Source organism: Aedes aegypti, chromosome 2, assembly GCF_002204515.2.
Source record: "Aedes aegypti strain LVP_AGWG chromosome 2, AaegL5.0 Primary Assembly, whole genome shotgun sequence".
Taxonomy (NCBI): domain Eukaryota; kingdom Metazoa; phylum Arthropoda; class Insecta; order Diptera; family Culicidae; genus Aedes; species Aedes aegypti.
In genome coordinates, this window is record NC_035108.1 from 155,851,439 (window position 1) to 155,871,953 (window position 20,515).

General features: G+C 35.6%; 3 protein-coding genes across 4 annotated transcripts; 2 read left to right on the plus strand and 1 right to left on the minus strand.

The window, feature by feature from the left end:
- Positions 1 to 1,714: 1,714 nt before the first annotated feature.
- LOC5577961 lies at positions 1,715 to 11,667 on the minus strand. Of its 2 annotated transcripts, none has more exons than XM_021842885.1 (2): positions 11,556 to 11,587; positions 1,715 to 2,081 (listed from the first exon to the last, which is right to left on the minus strand). In XM_021842885.1, the coding sequence occupies exons 1-2, from the start codon at positions 11,562 to 11,564 to the stop codon at positions 1,749 to 1,751; spliced, it is 342 nt and encodes a 113-aa protein (XP_021698577.1). In that variant the 5' UTR covers positions 11,565 to 11,587; the 3' UTR covers positions 1,715 to 1,748. The 2 variants fall into 2 exon arrangements, with proteins under 2 accessions (XP_021698577.1, XP_001663635.2); XM_001663585.2 differs by lacking the exon at positions 1,715 to 2,081 and adding an exon at positions 11,122 to 11,495 and having other exon boundaries at positions 11,556 to 11,667.
- LOC5577960 lies at positions 7,310 to 7,808 on the plus strand. Its single transcript, XM_001663584.2, has 2 exons — positions 7,310 to 7,380; positions 7,442 to 7,808. Exons 1-2 carry the CDS (start codon positions 7,372 to 7,374, stop codon positions 7,772 to 7,774), a joined length of 342 nt encoding a protein of 113 aa, XP_001663634.1. The 5' UTR covers positions 7,310 to 7,371; the 3' UTR covers positions 7,775 to 7,808.
- A 6,721-nt stretch (positions 11,668 to 18,388) lies between the features above and the next one.
- Positions 18,389 to 18,993, plus strand: LOC5577962. Its single transcript, XM_001663586.2, has 2 exons — positions 18,389 to 18,550; positions 18,611 to 18,993. The coding sequence occupies exons 1-2, from the start codon at positions 18,542 to 18,544 to the stop codon at positions 18,947 to 18,949; spliced, it is 348 nt and encodes a 115-aa protein (XP_001663636.1). The 5' UTR covers positions 18,389 to 18,541; the 3' UTR covers positions 18,950 to 18,993.
- Positions 18,994 to 20,515: the final 1,522 nt, after the last annotated feature.

The following is a 20,515-nucleotide window of genomic DNA, read 5'->3' on the forward strand; positions in this document are numbered from 1 at the left end:
AGAGCAAACATTACTCATGATTCACAATATTTTGCGTAATCCAAGATGCATTCATAATTTAACCATAAATGTAATGCCAAGGCTACACAACACTAGGCAAATCAATCATCTTTCACGATCTCGGGCGTATTCAAATTTCGGACAAAAACGGTTTACTTTCATTGGGCCATCAAGATTTAATAATCTACCTAGCGGTTTACAGATAATTATAAGTCGTTCGTTATTCAAATATAGAATCAAACGTTTCTTATTAACGCAAGTAGCTCAATTGTTAATTTAAAAAAAAAAAACTCTTTTGTTTCTCTCCTAATGTGTATGTTAACCGTCTACAAACAATTCGATATATTTTGGTGTAATGTTTTAATGTAGTTTAAATTTGTATATGTGTTCTTCTTTAAAAGGATAATCAATCCACTAGAAGCGCACTATTTGTTTTTTTTTTATATTATACTCTCATTTAATTTTGTTTAATCTTTATTTTATTTGTTCTCAGCCATTTAATGTAGATTTATTTCCAATTTTGCCGTGTTGCCTATGGCTGAGAAAAGAGTGTCCACTACCAGGGGGCTCTTTTGGAGCTTTTTGGTGTGGGGGAGAGCGAAGGGTCACTAAAAAAAACAAAAAAAAAAAAATCTTCTTAAAAGTCGAACTAGATTTTTTCAATGGTAAACAAACGTTCATAGATTTATTTATGCCACACGGGATTTTTTTTCTTAAAAATCTTAGTTTTGGACGTATTTTGTTAGTTGTTCGTTGTACCACCATCAACTTATATAAATCATCACAATTTGTGAAGTAGTGTGATGAAACTATGCAAATTCATCGTTTGTTTTATTAGAAACGAGGAGAAATCCTTAACGTGTTCATTTTACCACCACTTCCCCTATTTCCAACATAGAAATAAGATTTTCAGAATATTTTTGCTAGTTGTTCAATTTGATTGCCTAAGAACATCACTTGAAGATTAAAAAATCGTAAGTTATGTCCCGAAAACAAAACCCGGTCAAGAACTCCTCACCTTCCCCTACCTCATTGACAATCCATCTAGCTTAAAATCACATCAGATCCAAGTTTTTAACGTGATTTTATGAAATATTATATTTTGTCAATATTTTCGGCTTAATTCATTGCTGTATCAATATGAACACTACTAGAATTTTCTTTCTCTAATCCGGGTGAAATAAGAATACCGTCGTAAATAGATTACGAGAGTACCAATAATTCTCATACAAACACGAACATTTCTAAGGTCCGATAAAAGTATTGTCAATATAATTTTCTGAATATGTCTTCTAAAATTTGCTCTCGAACCACCTTGTGAAAATGATATTCCCCAATCAAGTAAGAAATTCGTCTAATTAAAGGCAGTTTTTAATCTGTCAACTCTGAAATCATGCATTCATCGAAAAACAAAAGCTTTAAAAATTTGAACATTACTAACTTTTGATTTTTTTTTCAAAACAGTAATTAATGTATTGATTATATTCTTAAAAAAACTGAAAAATACCTCAGAACAAATGCGATTTGAACTATGAACAGAACTAATGAAACAAATATTCCAATTCTGAAACTACAACATGATAATAAAAATCAAAGAATTGCACCGATAAATCGAACCTAGACATCTTTAGCATTACCTCGAGGGTAAGAAAGGCATATATCTCTTTAAAACGTCGATAGTTTTTGTGATGAAAAATCCATAACAAGCTTAATATTCTTAGTTTAAATTAATTTATTTGTAAATATGTTTAGTAATAGTACGGATATCCATAATGATTTCCGTAGTATGGGTAGTATCCGCCATGATATCCTCCATATCCTCCGTGGTATTCACCGTAATATCCTCCATAGTAATGAGGTGCAGCATAGATATGCTTGTGATATCCGAAGCCGAATGTTTCCGCTTTGTCCATATCGCCCGAGGCATCTTGTACTTGGGCCTCCTTGTTGACTGGTGTTTCGCTTGCGTGTGCTGACAAAGGTTCAGTCAGAGCTCGAGGGTGTCGCACTGGAACTGCGCTGGGTGGAACACGCTGCACATCTGCCAACGCTACCGCAAGAACAGCAAACATGCACACGATCTGAAAATTTGGATATTGTATAAGATTACGAAATAATGGCTAAGATGTAATTGAAATGTAATATTTCAAGAGATAGATCCTAGAAAAGAATGTGATTTTGATAATCTTGCTCGCAAACAACTGATGCTCTCCAGAGAAAATGTTTCCATTTTTATACGACAACGACTTTCTATCTTTTCAGTCAACGAGATGGAAATCTCGCCTGAGTTTGAAATTTGCGTCACGCTGTAGCTGGAATGCTAACTGAGATTCCCCACTGCGAAGACGCGTATGTGAGAAATCATAGCCGTTAGTTCAGCACGTAGGAAATCAAATGCCTCGCGCTCAAGATGTTCTAGATTTTATTGCGTCATTTGAGAGGACCCGTGAATCGTATGGCTACCTTGCTCCACTACTATTAACTAACGATTTTCGAAAGCCATTAGTCTAGTGATTAGTAATGTTTTGATATTTTTGTGTACAATAGGGGGAGATCCCCCAGTACCGGACACTTAAGTCACTAAATTCATAATTCGAAACATATTGATTTGATGAGCTCGTGTTACCCATTTATGATAAATATTATCATTTTTATACACAGCCAATTCAGATTACCGACCCCAGTAAAATTTTACTGGGTTTTGGAACTACGGATCTCCCAGTTAAATGAAATGCACAGCCAATTCAGATTACCGGCCCCAGTAAAATTTTACTGGGTTTTGGAACTACGGATCTCCCAGTAAACTGAAATGCTCTTCTTAATATTACCGAACATTCAGTAAACAGAAAAGCTTTTTGACATGTCTAGTTTACTGTATGGTCGGTAATAATTTCGTTTGTTTACAACCGATATAACCGTGATACCCAGTTATTAAGAAAAATTTGTTTTCGTCGTTTTACCGACTGCACGGTAATTAATATGAACCGTTTTGCCCAGTGGTTTTGTGCATTATAAAATTAAACGCTAGAATAGGTTGCTTTAGATGTATTTATGTTTGTTTCTTATAAGTCTGCTCATTTAATTTGATTTTAAGCCCATCATGAGCATCTCAACCATCTTAACTAAGCTATGGCGAAACTAGTTGATTCGGCGCAAAAAAGTCTCACCAGTTGTAGTGATATTTCCCACACTCATGAAAATTGCCTTGATGAAAATAAAAAATTGCTTGTCGCTTGGTCGAGTTTCAGTGTTGAGCACCTCCGACAACTGACAAAGCAATTCAAGGCAGTCCAATAAGCTTTTCTGCATTCCAATCGTGATACCTCTTCACGAAATAACTCCTTCGGTAGTATCCTCCGGAAACGTTCCTCGCACGTACAATACCGGATGTTCTTAGTAGTCAGATGGAAGGGGTTCATCAACCTGTTAAGCGAATACGAGATAAAGTTGTTCGTTTCAATTGAATAACATTCAGAGTTCTTACATTACACTACACGATGCGTTTCGAACGGAGTTCAAGATGAAAGCTAAGACGTGTCTCCTGGCGCCGGATGATTCTACAGAAGGAGATTCTAATTTGACACATTGCTGCATGCGCATCAGTTTGTTTTGATTTGATTTTGACGACAAGTCAGTAAAAATCATCAACTACCGAATAGTCGGTATTTGTTTTTATTGACTTTTCGACCTGTTCGGTAATGTTGCAAAATTGGGTCCGATAGCTACCGTAGTTCAGTAAAAAGTAAAAATTATTACTGAACTTCAGAAGTTTTCAATCCAAAAGCTGAAAGTTCGGTATGTATTATGATTTACAATTCGTAGGGTCGATGTACCAATAGCCGCATAGCTAAGAACAAAAATTCGTATAAAATCGAAAAATAACGCTATCGTCATTATTTTTACATCATCTGAAAGCTTGTGATCTTGGTTTTGTGGGAAAAATATGAAAACTACGAAAACTCAAATGTTTGTATTTATTATCGCGTGTGCCACTATAGGAACACATGTGCCTATAGTAGCACTATTTCTAATTTCTGTTCCTATAGTAGCACTAGCATCACGGCGTTGGCAAAATACTTATTAAAACCATATTTTTACAAAACTTTTATATTTTTCCCTCAAAGTGTGGATCAAAAGCTTTCGTTTGATGTAAAAAAGTTCTTAATTCATCAATTATTTTGTAAAACAAAAACTAAGTTTCTCTCAGTAGTGCTACTATAGGAACAATAGGTTTACTATAGGCGCAAGGGAGCTCAAATTTTAAGCAAAACTAATTATTCCGATCATTTTTTGAACAAAATCAAGCTGTGTTTCAATGGTACTTAGATAAATAGCTCCTGACCTTCATGTCAAAAAATGTTTTGAAAAGATTTATAGCAAAACGGCCGTAAAAAGCCACTAGTGCGACTATAGGGGACTGTCCACTAAGGGAACACTGACCCTACCCAGTATAAAAAATTACCGAACAAGCAAATCGTGATTGAGTGTGTAGTGTACAAAAATGAATTTGAAAACATAAAAATGAATTTTGACATAGAGTTTTGATGATGTATTTGGTACTAAAATTGATCGATCTTGAAAGGTGGCACCCAATACCGGACGCGGTCTGGAAATGCCTCGAATTCTGTAAATTTGAACATCATTGAATGTGTACACTATAGTTTATAATTACCAATTCAATGCAATTGCAACATTAACAAAAATAATTTGAGTTTTTCTTAGTTTGCAAGATGCCAATCAAAACCCTCTTTCATATATGATGATAAATAGCACATTTTACGATGTTGTTATGAATGTTCATTCTTCTTAATTTTATTGCATGTTTGATACCATGGTCGACGGAACCAATGAAAAATGAAAGAATTTTGAGACACTGATGCAATAATTACAAAGATATCATATAACAAATCAAGCTGTCCGAAACTGAGGGACAGGAGGTGCTTAACCAAAATTGTAATTTGTCCATATTTACTTCAATTATGGTACAAAATACATTCATACTATCAAATTAGAATTATGTTCGATCATGCTTGCGGGATCCAAAGTATTTTTTCATATTCAAAATAATTACTAAATAGGCTCAAAATTAAGAAGATTCGCCATTTTTTTTAAAGATTTCCAAACTTTTCTACTTTTATAAAAAGGGATGCATATTTCAAGGATGTGTTATTCTACGCAAACATTAGTCAACATAATAGCTTTCTTTTCTACTAATACACCATCTTGATTAGACCATGATTTCTCAATGTTTCGGCTTTGTCCGGTATTGGGTGCTGTCCGGCACTGGGGGATCTCCCCCTATATACGTCACAATACAACCATCTCTGACGTTGATTTCCAGGCTGGTTAATTTTCTACATCGAAATTGTTAGTAAATAAGTGGGTTATTCAAATGTTTTACATACTTCAAAAGTATCCAACACTTTTTGAGTCTTTTCAATCTCAACTAATTTACCATTACCAAATTTTAAGCCGTAATGTTTGCTATTACGAAAGATGAGAAAAACATATAAAATTTTACTAGGATATGTGGATTTCAGATCATCTATTGTGATTGCACAGTTTATGATGTAATCTAATCATCTATTTTATAACCTATAAATACCAGAGTATTATATACAGTTTATTACAAAACTTTGTACATTTTAGGTGTTTTCTACAATACAATCAATAGCATTAAATTCGCCCAAAACTGCTCTTCCACTGGTTATCAAACCCTATATCTGAAAGTATTATAAAAACAAAAAAGTGAGTTTTATTTAAAATTGAAAGCAAGAAGAAGCCTTAAGAAAAAAAAAGAAGGATAGAGATGTTCAAACATAAAAGAAACAAAGCCAAAATTTAGAAATTTGAGATTAAAAATAAACACAGCCAATTCAGATTACCGACCCCAGTAAAATTTTACTGGGTTTTGGAACTACGGATCTCCCAGTTAAATGAAATGCATTAATGATTGTAAGTAAAAGAAAAATCGAATTTAGTACCATACCATTTGATTCCACTAGAGTTTGTATCCTTTAACAGATACACGTATTTCGACCTCAACTGTAAGGCCGTCTACAGTGTCGTACACTAGTACTAGTAGGATGTTGATAACCAGCGGAAATACAGCTTTCAGGTGAATTGAATGCCATCATGCAATTCATCTGGGATAGGTTGATTGTAGAAAAAACCGAAAAAGTTCAAACTTTTGTAATAAACTGTTCTGGTATTTATAGGTTATAAAATATTACAATAAAAAATGTTTAGAAAGTCATAACATTTTTTCCTTATATACGAGGTATGATCCTATCTATTATACAGAAAAATAATCATTTGATTTCAAAGCTATGAAAAAAGTACAAAGAATCCCAAAGGTATAGGGTAAGAGGGTTAAAGTGGTTCAGCATCAACTTCAATATTTAGCGACATGATTAGATTACATCAAAAACTGTGCAAAAACAGAATCGGGTGTATTGTGATTGCACAGTTTTTGATGTAATCTAATCATGTCATGCAATCACAATACACCCGATTCTGTTTTTGCACGGATTTTTTTTACACGGTCGTGCAAAAAAAGTTTCCATACATTTTTTTCCTACAAAACCTTATTTTTGCATGAAACGTCGAGAAATGGTGTTACTTTTTTTGCACGGTTTTTGAAATTTTGAACTGAAAACTTTTTTTACACGGTACGCATCCCCCGTGCAAAAACAGAATCGGGTGTAGATGATTTGAAATCCACATATCCTAGTAGAACTTTATATATATTTTCATCTTTCGGAATAGCAGGCATTACGGCTTAAAATTTGATAATGGTAAATTAGTTGAGATAGAAAGACTCAAGAAGTGTTGGATACTTTTTAAGTATGTAAAACATTTGAATAACCAACTTAATTACTAACAATTTCGATGTAGAAAATTAGCCAGCCTGGAAATCAACGTCAGAGATGGTTATATTCTGACGTATATATTTTACACAAAAATATCAAAACATTACTAATCACTAGACTAATGGCTTTCGAAAATCGTTAGTTCATAGTAGTGGAGCAAGGTAGCCATATGATGCACGGGTCCTCTCAAATGACGCAATACAATTTAGAACATCTTAAGCGCGAGGCATTTGATTCCCTACCTGCTGATATAATGCCTATGATTTCTCATACACGCGCCTTCGCATTGGGGAATCTCAGCTAGCATTCCTGCTAGCTACAGCGTGACGCAAATTTCAATCTCAAGCGAGATTTCTATCTCGTTGACTAAAACGATAGAAAGTCGTTGTCGTATAAAAATGGAAACATTTTCTCTGGAGAGCATCAGTTGTTTGTGAGCAAGATTATCGAAATCACATATTTTTCTAGGCTCTCTCTTGTAATATTAAAATCATTGAAAATGTTGAAGGTACATTACGATTACTTCCTTACCATTTTTTTGTGATCTTGTACAAAATCCAAAATTTCAGATCGTGTGCTTGTTTGCTGTTCTTGCGGTAGCGTTAGCAGATGTGCGGCCTGTTCCACTCAGTGCAGTTCCAGTACCACATCCTCGAGCTCTGACTGAACCTTCGACGGCACATGAAAGCGAAAAACCAGTTAACAAGGAGTCCCAAGTACAAGATGCCTCGAGCGACATGGACAAAGCGGAAACATTTGGCTTCGGATATCACAAGCATATCTATGCTGCACCTCATTACTATGGAGGATATTACGGTGGATACCACGGAGGATATGGAGGATATCATGGTGGATACTACCCATACTACGGAAATCATTATGGATATCCGTACTATTACTAAACGTAGTTGCAAATAAATTAATTTAAACTAAGAATTTTAAATTTGTTGTGGTATTCTCATCACATTTATTTTGAACTAGTGGTCCCGGCAAACTTCGTCTTGCCATCAAGTAGGCTGTTGGAAAACGTCAAGAATTCCCCCCTACAAAATGACACGTTAGTCTTGTCCCGTTTTCCCAATTATTCCGGAGACTTTCCCGAACTTTTTCCTCGCACGAACGCATCGCATCCCTTGTGGAGTGTAACAGTTAAAATATTGCGTCAATCCGTTCAGCCGTTCTCAAGCCATTTCGTGACATACAAACACCACTCCATTTTTATTTATATAGATATATCCCTTTGTCTCAAATTCAGACTCATATTCATATGTATAGCGATTTGGTTGAAGTGCTTCACTGAAATATGTCATCAATTTGTCAGGAAATGGCAGCCATTTGTAGTTCAATTATAATGTCTTTTTCAGTGCGCATCGTACCTTAATGCTGTGCGTACACAAATTCTATCTGCTGCTCTTGGAAGTTTTTTTTCTTCAAAAACTGCCTACAGCAATAAAACAGTTCTTCTCAGTGCTACAAAAACATCACTTTTCAGTACTATTTTTCTTACTATTGATCCCTTTACGATCCTTGTTTGGACCCGTGCCTTCGATTTTTCGTTGGACCCGTTAGCGAAATCTAGCAGTAGTAATGCTTCTTGGACACCGTCTTGGGAAAAAAACCTCTTAGGAGGTCTCGTCTTCTTTCGTTTATTCACTAAACATGGTTGCAACTACAAACAAAAGGAAGGGTGAATCTCTGAATTTACAACTTCCTTCCAAAAAAGTGGGATTTAAAACTGTCACTAAACGTGTCAAGAGTGGAAGAAAGGACGTTTATCCGGAATGTGAACTTTCTTCCAAGAGTGAAATGGATAATGTTGATAATTGCATCGAAATGAGCAATCAGTTCGATGCTCTAGACAAATTGTCCGAACACCAAATCGAAGCAGTCTCAAGCCCAGGCTCTTTGATTCATGTGAGGAAGCAAAGTGTGCCCCCTACCATGGTCAGTTGTCCAGAATTTGGGGGATTTAGGCAGGTGATTTTGAACTCCATTAGGTGAATCATGGTTTCCTTCCAAATCGCAAAGAAAGGAGATTGTCGCGTTTAGCTTGAAATGCTTAAAGATCGTGAACTGCTTCTCAAACATATGTAAGAGAAGAAGCACATTAGAACGTTTGTTCAAAGTTTGTTCAAAGATTTCCCCCATTCCAAATAATCATTATAAAAAGAGAACCCAATCTAGTATTCGTCGGAAAGGGATTTCTAAAGAATGCTATTTATTTTACTTTAAGAAAAGTGATTTAAAAAATGTTAAAGCATTAGAAAAAGCAAGACGATGTCCGTGCGACATGGGAACAATCCTAAGAACCTGGAGGAAATTTCCAAAACCTCACTCAATGGGTCATGGTACAAAACATTGTCGCATGGATGCTAAATGCATGATTTGCGGAGGTTCTTCTCACGCTAAGGACGTCTGACCTGTGAAGGAATATATCAAAAAATTTGTATGCGCAAATTGCGGGGGCAACCATGAGTCTAACTTTTGGGATTGACCTTCCCTCTAATTTTGATTTTTTACATGAACAATTCAATCAAATGATTGATGCAGTGTTCAAAACCAGCACAATGGTTGGTGTAAAGTTGGTGTAAAATTTACTAATCAAATTGGATTACGTTTCTAATGTTTCTAACAGTTAATAACATACATATAGCAGTTGTTACTGAAACTTATTTGAAACCTGGATCCAAACTCAAACTCTTTTGTTTATCGTAATGATCGACTTGATGAGGCATGTGGGGAAATTGCATTCATCATTCATAGGCGTACGAAACATCAACTTTTTTCGTCATTTGAAACCTAAGTTTTTTAAACTTTGGATGTTTCTGTTGAAAGACATCTTGGTAAATATGCTTTCATAGCTGCCTATTTGCCTTTTCAATGCTCTGGGCAACAAGTTAAATTGCTCCAAACTGACTTGCAAAAATTGACTCACAACAAGTCAAAATTGTCAAAAATGCTAAACTTCGGTCATGGAATAATTCACAAAGTAATTCCAACGGCAGAATTTTATTTGATGAGTGCTCTTCAAGATATTTCTCAATTCAATACCCTGATAGCCCCACATGTTTTTCCTCTTCTAGAAACCTTTCTACGATTGATTTAGCTAGCCAACTGGTAAATCACGATGATTTGATTCTTTTTATTCTGATCATGTCCCTGTTACATTTCAAATATCCCATGAAGCGATTTTCAATCCTCTCAGCTCCACTTTCAATTATTTACGAGCCGATTGGAATATATATGAAACGTACGTGAGGAGAATGCAATTTCGACGCACTCGCGATCTTGCTATGAAAATTATATGGCAGGATTTTCAGAAAAAAAAATAATAAAAAAACGATTTTCACAATTAGGAAACAAAAATTTTGAAAATAAAATTTCTCAATTGGACTCTGGCTCTAAGCCCTTTTGGAAATTATCTAAAATCTTGAAAAAAACTCAGAAGCCAATACCAGCATTGAAAGAGAAAAATAAATTATTACTAACTAATTGCGAAAAAGCTCAAAAACTTGCTATGCAGTTTCAGAGCGCGCACAATTTTAATTTAGGACTTACTAGTCCAATAAAAAATCAAGTTACTCAGGATTTCGAAAACATTCTTAATAAAGAAAACGTTTTCGAAAATTCCTGGGAGACTGATTTGGAAGAAGTGAGAATTTTTTCTTCTTACATACAAAAATGGAAGATTTCTACTAATGCTGCCAAAACTCAACATTTACTACTAAAATAGTTTAAATATTGGTAGCTGTGGTTTATGTTCCATTGGTTTATCGACTACGTATTTTCGAAACATCTCGTCATGAGGGTTTTTGACAACCAAATTTTCTGCTATTCGGCTCTGTAATGCTCTAAAATATGGAAAATATATTTTGCAAATTTTGAGCCCAATAGGTTTTCGGAAAATACAAATGACGAAGAGAATAAAGCTGCCGAAAATACTATCAGTCACCCTAGGTAACCTAAATTCCTAATGTTTTTTGTTTTGGGTAAATATTCTGCAAACGATAAAACATTGAACCGTGAGAACTTCGTTTAAATTAATCTTATTTTTAGAGGAAAAGTTATTGTTAATTAATTATAAACAAAATTAAACTTTTTAAGAAATTCATTGGCCTATCTTAAACTTCATATAATTGATAATTTTTAACTAACTCCATATAATTGTTAGGATTTGCCAGAGATACTCAAGTTTTCTATAGTTCAGATACCATACGAAAAATTCGGAAACTTATATAGAGAGAAAAGGTAAATTGTTAATAAATAATTTAAGTTTATTCATAATTATAGTATGCTTCAGTAGTAGTAAGGATATCCGTAATGATGTCCGTAGTATGGATAGTATGCTCCATAGTATCGTGGTGCAATGTAATAATGTTTGTGATATCCGAAGCCAAACGTTTCGGCCTTATCCATGTCACCAGAGGCATCTTGTGACTGCTGCATGTCGCTGCTTACTGGTGCTTCTGGTTTCTCGTTTTCGTGTCCTGTCATTGGCGGCACTAATACTCGAGGATGCTGTATCGGAACTGCCATAGCTCCAGGACGATTTGGGATAGCGCTAGATGGCACTTGCCTCACATCAGCAGTTGCCACGGCCAGAACAGCGAACAAGCAAACGATCTTTAAGAAGGAATACAATGGGTTACAAATTTCGATGTGGTTAAACTTTGGTGAACCTACCTTCAACATTTTTAACCGAGAGATTGAATTTTTGAAAGAGAGACGTGACTTCAATAATGATGATGGCATGAAACTGATGCTCCTCAGAAAAACGTTTCCATTTTTATATCCCACCACTTTCTTCCATCAATCGGTTAGGATATCCCAAAATGTGAAGAGCGTTTGAGGTTTGCGTCACAGCACGAGGGGACTTTACTAAACGTCGCAACGGTTGATCTTATGTGTGCTACCAACTGCGAACTAATTCGGAAGTTATTTTTCGTTATACGTCAATTAAAACCGTAGTTTATACATTACGTCACTAAGTCGATGCAAATACCAAAAGAATTCGATTTTGTCAGTCTATTTTCCAATCACATTTTTGGTCGCTCTTCATAATTGTAAATTGTATAATATTTTTTATACTTATACAATATGGCCTTATCTTGAATATATGTAAACGAAAAAACGTAAGAACAAAGAGGAATTATAAATAAAATGAAGATAAAAAAATATTCAGAAAATTAAAAAATGGAATAAAAATTTCATTTACCAATATCAGAGAATTTTGTGTCCTTTCTAATATACATTAGGATACATTAACCTTGAAACTGATTCTGTTCAATTTTTATATTGATAAATTTAGAATCCTAGGTATGATTTCATAGCATTATATAGAAATACTAGGGGCCTTCCTTAGCCGAGTGGTTGGAGTCCGCGGCTACAAAGCAAAGCCATGCTGAAGGTGTCTGGGTTTGATTCCGGGTCGGTACAGGATATTTTCGTAATGGAAATTTCATTGACTTCCTTGGGCATAAACTATCATCGTACCTGCCACACGATATACACATGCGAAAAATGGCAATTTTGGCAAAGAAAGCTCTCAGTTAATAACTGTGGAAGTGCTCATAAGAACACTAAACTCAGAAGCAGGCTCTGTCCCAGTGAGGACGCGATGCCAAGAAGAAGAAGAAGAAAATATACAAATACTTATAATTATGTTAAAAACAAAAGTAAAGTAAATTTATCTATCATGGAGCCTTCCCAAGAAACATGACCTTCTTCAAAAAACATTCTAAACTACTATTTCGACAAAAAGTTGATATTGTTTCTCAAATATTAAGGAGGCACTGTTTTGTTTCAAATTCCGAACACGACTCACATTCCGAACACTCGAATGTTTATAGCAAATTTTCAAGAAAACTACTCAAATTTGGTCACAAGATGCATGATCTTTTTTATGATTCAAGTCCTCTACATTTAAAAGTTCTTAAACTTTGACATCGTCAAAATAACATAAAATAGTAAGCATATTTGGCAACACTATTTCCGATTCCAAAAATTACGTGAACGGCTCAAGATCAAACGCATCTCATTATTTATTCCGTATAGATGAATCATTTATTTCACAACATACCCAGAGCAATGGTACATGTTTGCACCTGATCAGATTCGAAGCGATAATTTCACCATTTCACACATCGCATCAACAGAAGACCCTACGAAGAGATGTGGTAGCGAGCGAACGGCTGGAATCTTACCAGCCTCCAGTGACGCATTTGATGTTGGAGGTTGGTACTGATTCATGCGTTTGAAGTAGACTTTGCAGAAAGCATGTGCTAGATTTACGTCAGGGGGTAACCCTGTTCGACTCAGGTGATTGAAATTTGAGAATAATCACGTAACGTATCTGCTATTATTGACTAGTTCTGGTTAGCTCGTTGATCCACATATGCTGCATAAGCAGGCATTGCAATCTCATCTGATGAACAAGATCATCTTCGGATAATGGAAAGATATTATCTGTAATCCAAGAGCGCTATGGAATGATATCATCTCTCAATCCTGAGCATGGACCAATGCACGAGTTCACTAATTTGACGTTTGAGCGGTGCCGAATTCACTGGTTGCCATGGTCCCATAAAAAACAGGGCACCGTTAAAACGTCAAATAATGAACCCATGCATTGATCCATTGAAAGATATTCTTGACAGCTGCTTGGTGGTTTGGCCCAAATTACCTTCTTTAGGTGACACGGGAGACCGTATTATTCTCCCTATCTTTTGTCTCACTCTATCGATTATCATCAAAACTTTGTGCAAATCTCGAGTTTTAGTGAACCGATGAAGCTGAAAATTTATTAGGTTGTGCATAACAGAATATATAGAATAATATATATAGAATAATGGTGATACATTTTTCGCATCGATATATGGAGTGGTTTTTGAGATTTACTTCTACAAATAGATAGGATGATTATGATGACGTCCCGTGCGGCCTTAACTAACTATTCTTATCATGCTTCATTTACCTGTTCCTTTACTTTCGAGAATTGACAACGTGTGACTGGAGAGCAATTTTGGAAAATTTCCTGTTTCCAAACAACTGTTCGTTTCGAGAATATCGTCGTTTTCGGAAATCAAGAAAGACAAAAGGTCAGCCTTTGACTTTTCTAGCGACGAAAACTGCAATTTTTGGAATTTATAGTTTGAACAACAAGATCCGGCTTTTATTGTTGTTTTTGTAAAACAATAGTATTTCCGATAATAAAAAGTATAATGTTGCGGCATAGAGTTACCAGGTAATTTCTCTTGAATTTGTTTATCCGCTTAGGGTTCATTCAAATATTACGTAACGCAAAAATTGTAAATTTTAGACCCCCTCCCATCCCCACGTAACAGCTTTTGTATGGAAAATTTTAATTTTTTGTATGAACCGTAACACTATGTAAGACCCCCTCCCTCCCCCTGTTGCGTTACGTAATATTTGAACAATCCCTTAGGCCTTAAACCTAGATAACCAAATAAGAAATGGTGGTTTACGGCGTAAGCTAAGGTAAAGAAATCGGCCCTTAGTGAATGGTTGAGTTTTGAGCTGTTCAATAATCAGGGAATACCAGACTGGATGACCTTTTGTTCCACGAACAGTTTGTTAACTTATCTCCTCATATATAGCGCACTTCAACTACGTGGTGTCCTTGTGGGATGGTTTTGAAAGATTCCATGTTAGGCGGTAAAACGCGTTAATGAAAATTCGTAGCTTACGTCATTTTAGTTAAGCAGCTATCAAACATAATTTTCGTTAGAAGAATAATAAAATTGGCCTATTAGGGGCCGGTTCCACGGAGATCCTATAGGGTGCCGGTGCCATTAGTGGACTACCTAAGCTATAAAAAATCATAACAAAATAACGAAAAGCCTTAACAGAGATCTTTTGGCGTCAACAGAAAGATTTCAACCTCTACTATATGGGAAAAATATAAAAAGAATGATAAAACTATTTTTTCAACATGAAATCGCTTGAGCCACTATTGGTACACGTGTTCCAGTACTTGCGCTAGTGCTCCAGTAGTAGACGTTCGGGAATGATACAAGGAGTTTTGAACAAAATGGTAAATTTTTACACAGGTTTAACGTTTTTCCCTTGGAACGGCAACTAATATCTTTCGAATGAACCATAAAGATCATCTCTGGAGCTTTTCTTCATTTTTATACATCCATTTAAAAAATTGCTTCCACCCGTTGATCCACTACTGGAACACGACAGCAACTACTGGTGCAAGGGAGGAATTTTTTTGCATAAACCTAATTATTTATATGACTTTTTGATAAAATAAAAATCTGAAATTTGGCAAATCGACTAAACTAGAGACGATCTAACCACCAAAAATAGCACATGTAGTTTTTATCGAAAAATGTACGTTTTATTGCATAGTCCAATCTACTGGTACACTACAACCATTGGTACCGGCACCCTATATAACCGAAAAAAAAAAATCCCAAAGCCAAAGCTGGCCCTATTGCCTAATTTAGTTCTAACATATGAAGTCCGTTGTCTAAACTATAAAAATAAATTGAAATTGAGTTAGATTCATATCAATTAGCTGGGTAAAAATTGATTGAAAAGGAAGTTGGGGTCATTTTTTTCCGACTTGACCCAGTGACCCACCGAAATAACTCCAAACTGGTGTAAATTTCCAAAAATTCCAATAAAGATTAGAAAACTAGACATCCAGACGATTTCGTTCGAACTAAAACGAAAATAATCCGTCAAGAATTGCCGAATTGGCAGCAATTTGAAGTTGTTTTTTTCATTTGCTGGGCGGAGACGGGTTAAAATTGATTCGTTGCACCTTATTTCGCCATGATGCTCCTGATTCCAAATTTCTGAATGTGTAGACCTTGACAAAATAAGCCACTTTCCATATTTTTTTTTAAAAAGTTGTGTTTTTTTAAGGCACTCCGTGCTTGTGGCCACTACTGTGCCGGAATCAGTTCATCTGTATCTACTTTACCGATACAGATCTATTTTCAACTAATCTATATTTACATCTGCTTTCACTCTCTTCTACTCTTTTAATCTCACACCGAGCAGGTAGGAGAGAGCTCTGCTATTCAGTCCAATCGATTTCCATAAGCCATAGTCCTTTGCTCTTGCGGTGGTTCATTTTGCCGTGTTCTTAGGTCGTTAAGGTAATAAAGCAAAATCTAGAATGCCGTGAAATATACACGGCGATCTGTCAAACTTGGGTACCTCTTGCAGTACCAAGCAACGAAATGCAGTACTAGAAGGGGTACCCAATCAGGGCCTGAGTGGGACGGACCTGCTTTAAATTTGGGAGGGAGAACCCGATACAAAATTTTTGTACGTCAAAGTGAGCCGAGATTTCGCTGTCACGAACTGTCACTGCACTCTTGAAAATAATGAAAATCACTGCGGACGTAATGCACATTATGACTGAATGACACATGATGTAAGTGGTGAAATGACGTAAAAATGTTTGAAAGATGGTTCAATACATCTGTAAAAATGTAATTTTACATGATCAAGGACATGAAAACGATTCCACTATCTTTGACATTTCCCGAATCAGACACGTCATTTGGCTCGCTTCTTTTATGTGCATCCAAAAGACGTAAAATCACATGATATTTTCGGAGTGTGTATGAGTCGGGATCTTAAGCAATGGACAAACATGATCGAAGCGAGTAATGGATCAAAACATATTTTTGCATTCCTTCAAAGGTGACAAAAATCGAATCGGAATCAATTAATGCACATTCAATAGTAATATCACAAGAGCACCTTTCATTCTGATTAGAGTGTCCATTTTCCGGCCATCGAACAGAACCAGTTTCAAGACTCAATCCAGCTTTTAACGCTAGCTATAAAACAACGGGGGGTGAATTGATTTTGACATTACTTGCCCACATTTATTATGGTTTGATCTTAGTAGGCAATGCGTTTGTTGATTCATTTGTCACATTTTTTCACCACATTTGTTATGAATCCTAAGTATAGAATAGTAGTTTACGGAACAAGTTGCAGAATGATGATTTTTACAGCACGAGTCGTAAATTTATCCTACGAGGCTTGCTGAGTGCGACGAGTGCTGCTTGCGACGAGTGATGTAAAAATCGAATTCTGCAACGAGTTACGTACAACACTTTTGCAATTTCGTAGAAGACCACTTGAAGGTATCTGAAATTATATCGGAATGCATTCCCCATCATTTTACAATTTCTGAAAAAAATTTGTGTAATGATTCATTACGTAACTCAAAACAGTTGCGTAATGAGAAAGCGTTGCGTAATGAATCATTACAGCACTGGTTTCAGTTGCGTAATGACTATTCCCGCACTGCATACTTCAGTGCAGGAAAGTAGGCCGTTTCATGACAGATTGGCGTGACGAAAAACAGTCTATTACGATGAGAAATTGCAAAAATTATCTTACGTTGATTTACATTATTCAAATAACTGCATTTTATTATATTACTTTAGGTACCTTTTCAAAATCTTCATTACTGAGACATTTTTGGCGCTGCTTTAAAAAGCCTTGAATTAGGAACGAAAATAGTAGTTTACGCAACAAGGTGCAGAATGAAGATTTTTACAGCACGAGTTGTACGTTTATCCAACGAGGCTAACGTTTGGATGAATGCTAGTTTAGATCAAAATCAAATCAAGTTCTCAAGTTAGTTGAAGTTACAAGTCTTGTTTATTCAGGATTACAACAGATTCAGCTCAGCTGCAGAAAAAAGTATTACATTTTTTCTAAAGCATTTCCACCAATGTTATTATTTTTTTTTGCCTAATCTTCATACTCATTCTCTTGACACCATAAATAGCGAATAGGGGCGATTTCTCACTGCACGGTTTGAGGAGTAGAATGACTCTCTTGATTTGTTAGCATCTTCTGAATAATCGAAATTATTCTAGTATAAATTCCAGCTGGTAGGTACCATTGGCAGAAATAAGCTACTGTTAACCTAAAATTAGATAAGTAAGTCAATTGAAAAATGAGAAATAAATTTGATATTTCAAGGCCCTGAACATAGTTTTATACCTTTCTGACTTCAGCTGACATTACATCGTCAACAATAAAAAAAACTTTCCAAAGTTTGCTTTGATCGAACTATAAAATTTTATAGTGCAGGCAAGAAATGTCAGAGAGGGGTGATTCAAAATTTAAAAGTAAAAAGCTGGATTAACATAATTAATTAATAAAGGGCTCAAAAAGTACCGGTAAGTGTAATCATTAGTTTATTTTTTCTGATTATATTTTTCTTTTTATCTAATTATTCCTTCCCTTTCGTTCGTGCTTACGTTTCTTTCGTTTGTATTAAAAACATGTAATTGGAAATTGAGCTGACGAAATCGACTTCCTTTGCTATTTGCATCGACATAGTGACGTAAAGTATAAGCTTCAGTTTGATCTGACGTATAACGAAAAATACCTTCCTAATTAGTTCACAGCTGTAGCATTCCTGATGATGAGTCTTATTTACGCCTCCATTAGATAAACCGACGCCACTTTTAGTAGAGCCCACTCGTGCTGTGACGCAAATCTCGAACGCTCTTCAAATTTTGGGATATCCTAACCGATCGGCGGAAGAAAGTGGTTAGATATAAAATGGAAACGTTTTTCTGAGGTGCGTCAGTTTCATGCCATCATCATTACTGAAGTCACATCTCTCTTTCAAAAATTAAATTTTTCAATTCAAAATGTTGAAGGTAGGTGCACCAAAGTTTTGGCATTTCGAAAACTATAATACATTGTATTTCTTCTTCAAGATTGTTTGCTTGTTCGCTGTTCTGGCCGTGGCAACTGCTGATGTAAGGCAAGTGCCATCTAACGCTATGCCGAATCGTCCTGTAGTTATGGCAGCTCCAACCCAGTATCCTCGAGCACTAGTTCCGCCAATGGCAGGACATGAAAACGAGAAACCAGCAGCACCAGTAAGCAGCGACATGCAGCAGTCACAAGATGCCTCTGGTGACATGGATAAGGCCGAAACGTTCGGCTTTGGATATCACAAACATTATTACATTGCACCACGATACTATGGCAGATATTATGGAGGATACTATCCATACTACGGGCATCACTACGGATATCCTTACTACTACTGAAACGTACTATATTTATGAATAAACTTAAATTATTTATTAACAATTTACCATTCATTTCCTCTCTATAAAAGTTTCCGAATTTTGGTTTGGTATCTAAACTATAGAAAACTTGATAATTTCTGGAAAATCATAAGATTTTTTGACTGGATGACATTTTGTATGGGACAGTTTTAGCTGCAAAATTGGGTTACTTGGATAACAAACTTCAATGTGGAGGAAATCCAATTATCCCCGACAGAATATTTGGAAGCTCTCAGGGTGTGAAAATTTTGTCGGGAGTTCTTTCGAGTTTTCCGTTTCACTTAAAGGAAGGGTTTGCATTGTATGTACAGTCAACCCACAGTTATGGATAGCACACAGATATGGATCAAAGTTGCATTAAAACGGGAATATCTTCTCAAATATAGTTGGAATTACCCAAAACACATTTTACCTACGTGAACCATTAATCTATATAGCATCGCAAACAATTATAATATGCTTAAGCATATTTTTTCCGTCCGTAGGAAATACAGTTAACTCTCCCTTACTCGATATTCCGTATCTCGATATCGAGTTAGAGAACCATAGTAAAAGTTGGTTTTCATGGCTAACTCGATGGTCCCTTGGATCCCAGTTGCACTGGTTTTGTGTTCTGTAACTCGATGCCTCCCTAACTCGATGGTCCCTTCAATATCGAGTAAGGGAGAGATGACTGTAAAATGTTAACCGTATTCCCAGAAGCGTTGATTCATAACTGTGGGGCAATGAAAACCATACTACATTTATGAATCAACGATAAGGCGATTCCGAAACAAACGCCAAAACGTATGCTTTCACTAACACACCATTCGTTTTCCTCGCAGATAAATTGCTGTTATAGTGTTTTGATCCATAATATGAGTCGATTTGATCCATAATAAGGATCCTCCTCTCCCATTGATCCACATCTGAGGGATGGACATCGTTTGAAATTTCTATCGAAATTGAAACTTTTTCGTAAATAACCGGGAATTCTAAGGTGTTTTCTCAAAAACAAATATATTCTGCAGTGCCACGAAGGTAATTTTGTTTAGTACAGCGTCACCATGATTTTTAATCACATATTGTTCTGAAAAATTACCCTTAGTTGATCCATAACTGTGGGGTGACTGTATCATATGATGAGAAGCCGCCACTTTATGTTGGTAAGTGTGGTTAGAAGTACTGGGAAAAACTCGCATAGTATTAATTGGTTTCCGGTAAATTTCAAATTCAAAGTGAAACGAGTCCCTAGTAATTTGCAAATCCAAAAAAGGTAGTTTATTATCCTATTCCTCTTATATCCTAGAGGTGAAATTTACGTTTTAATTTTTCATTATAATTTATCTATCTCATCATTCAAATCTGTATAATGTGTCATAATTCGTTTGAAACTTTACTGAAATTACTATAAGGAACTTAAATATGGATCTCTAGCTTAGGTTTATACACAAATTTTTGCATTACTACCATTTTTTTGGTTATAATAGCATTTTTATTCGATAGGATGACAATACTTAATTTGGACATATTTCACTAGAAAATCGAATTTTCAATTTGGCAGTT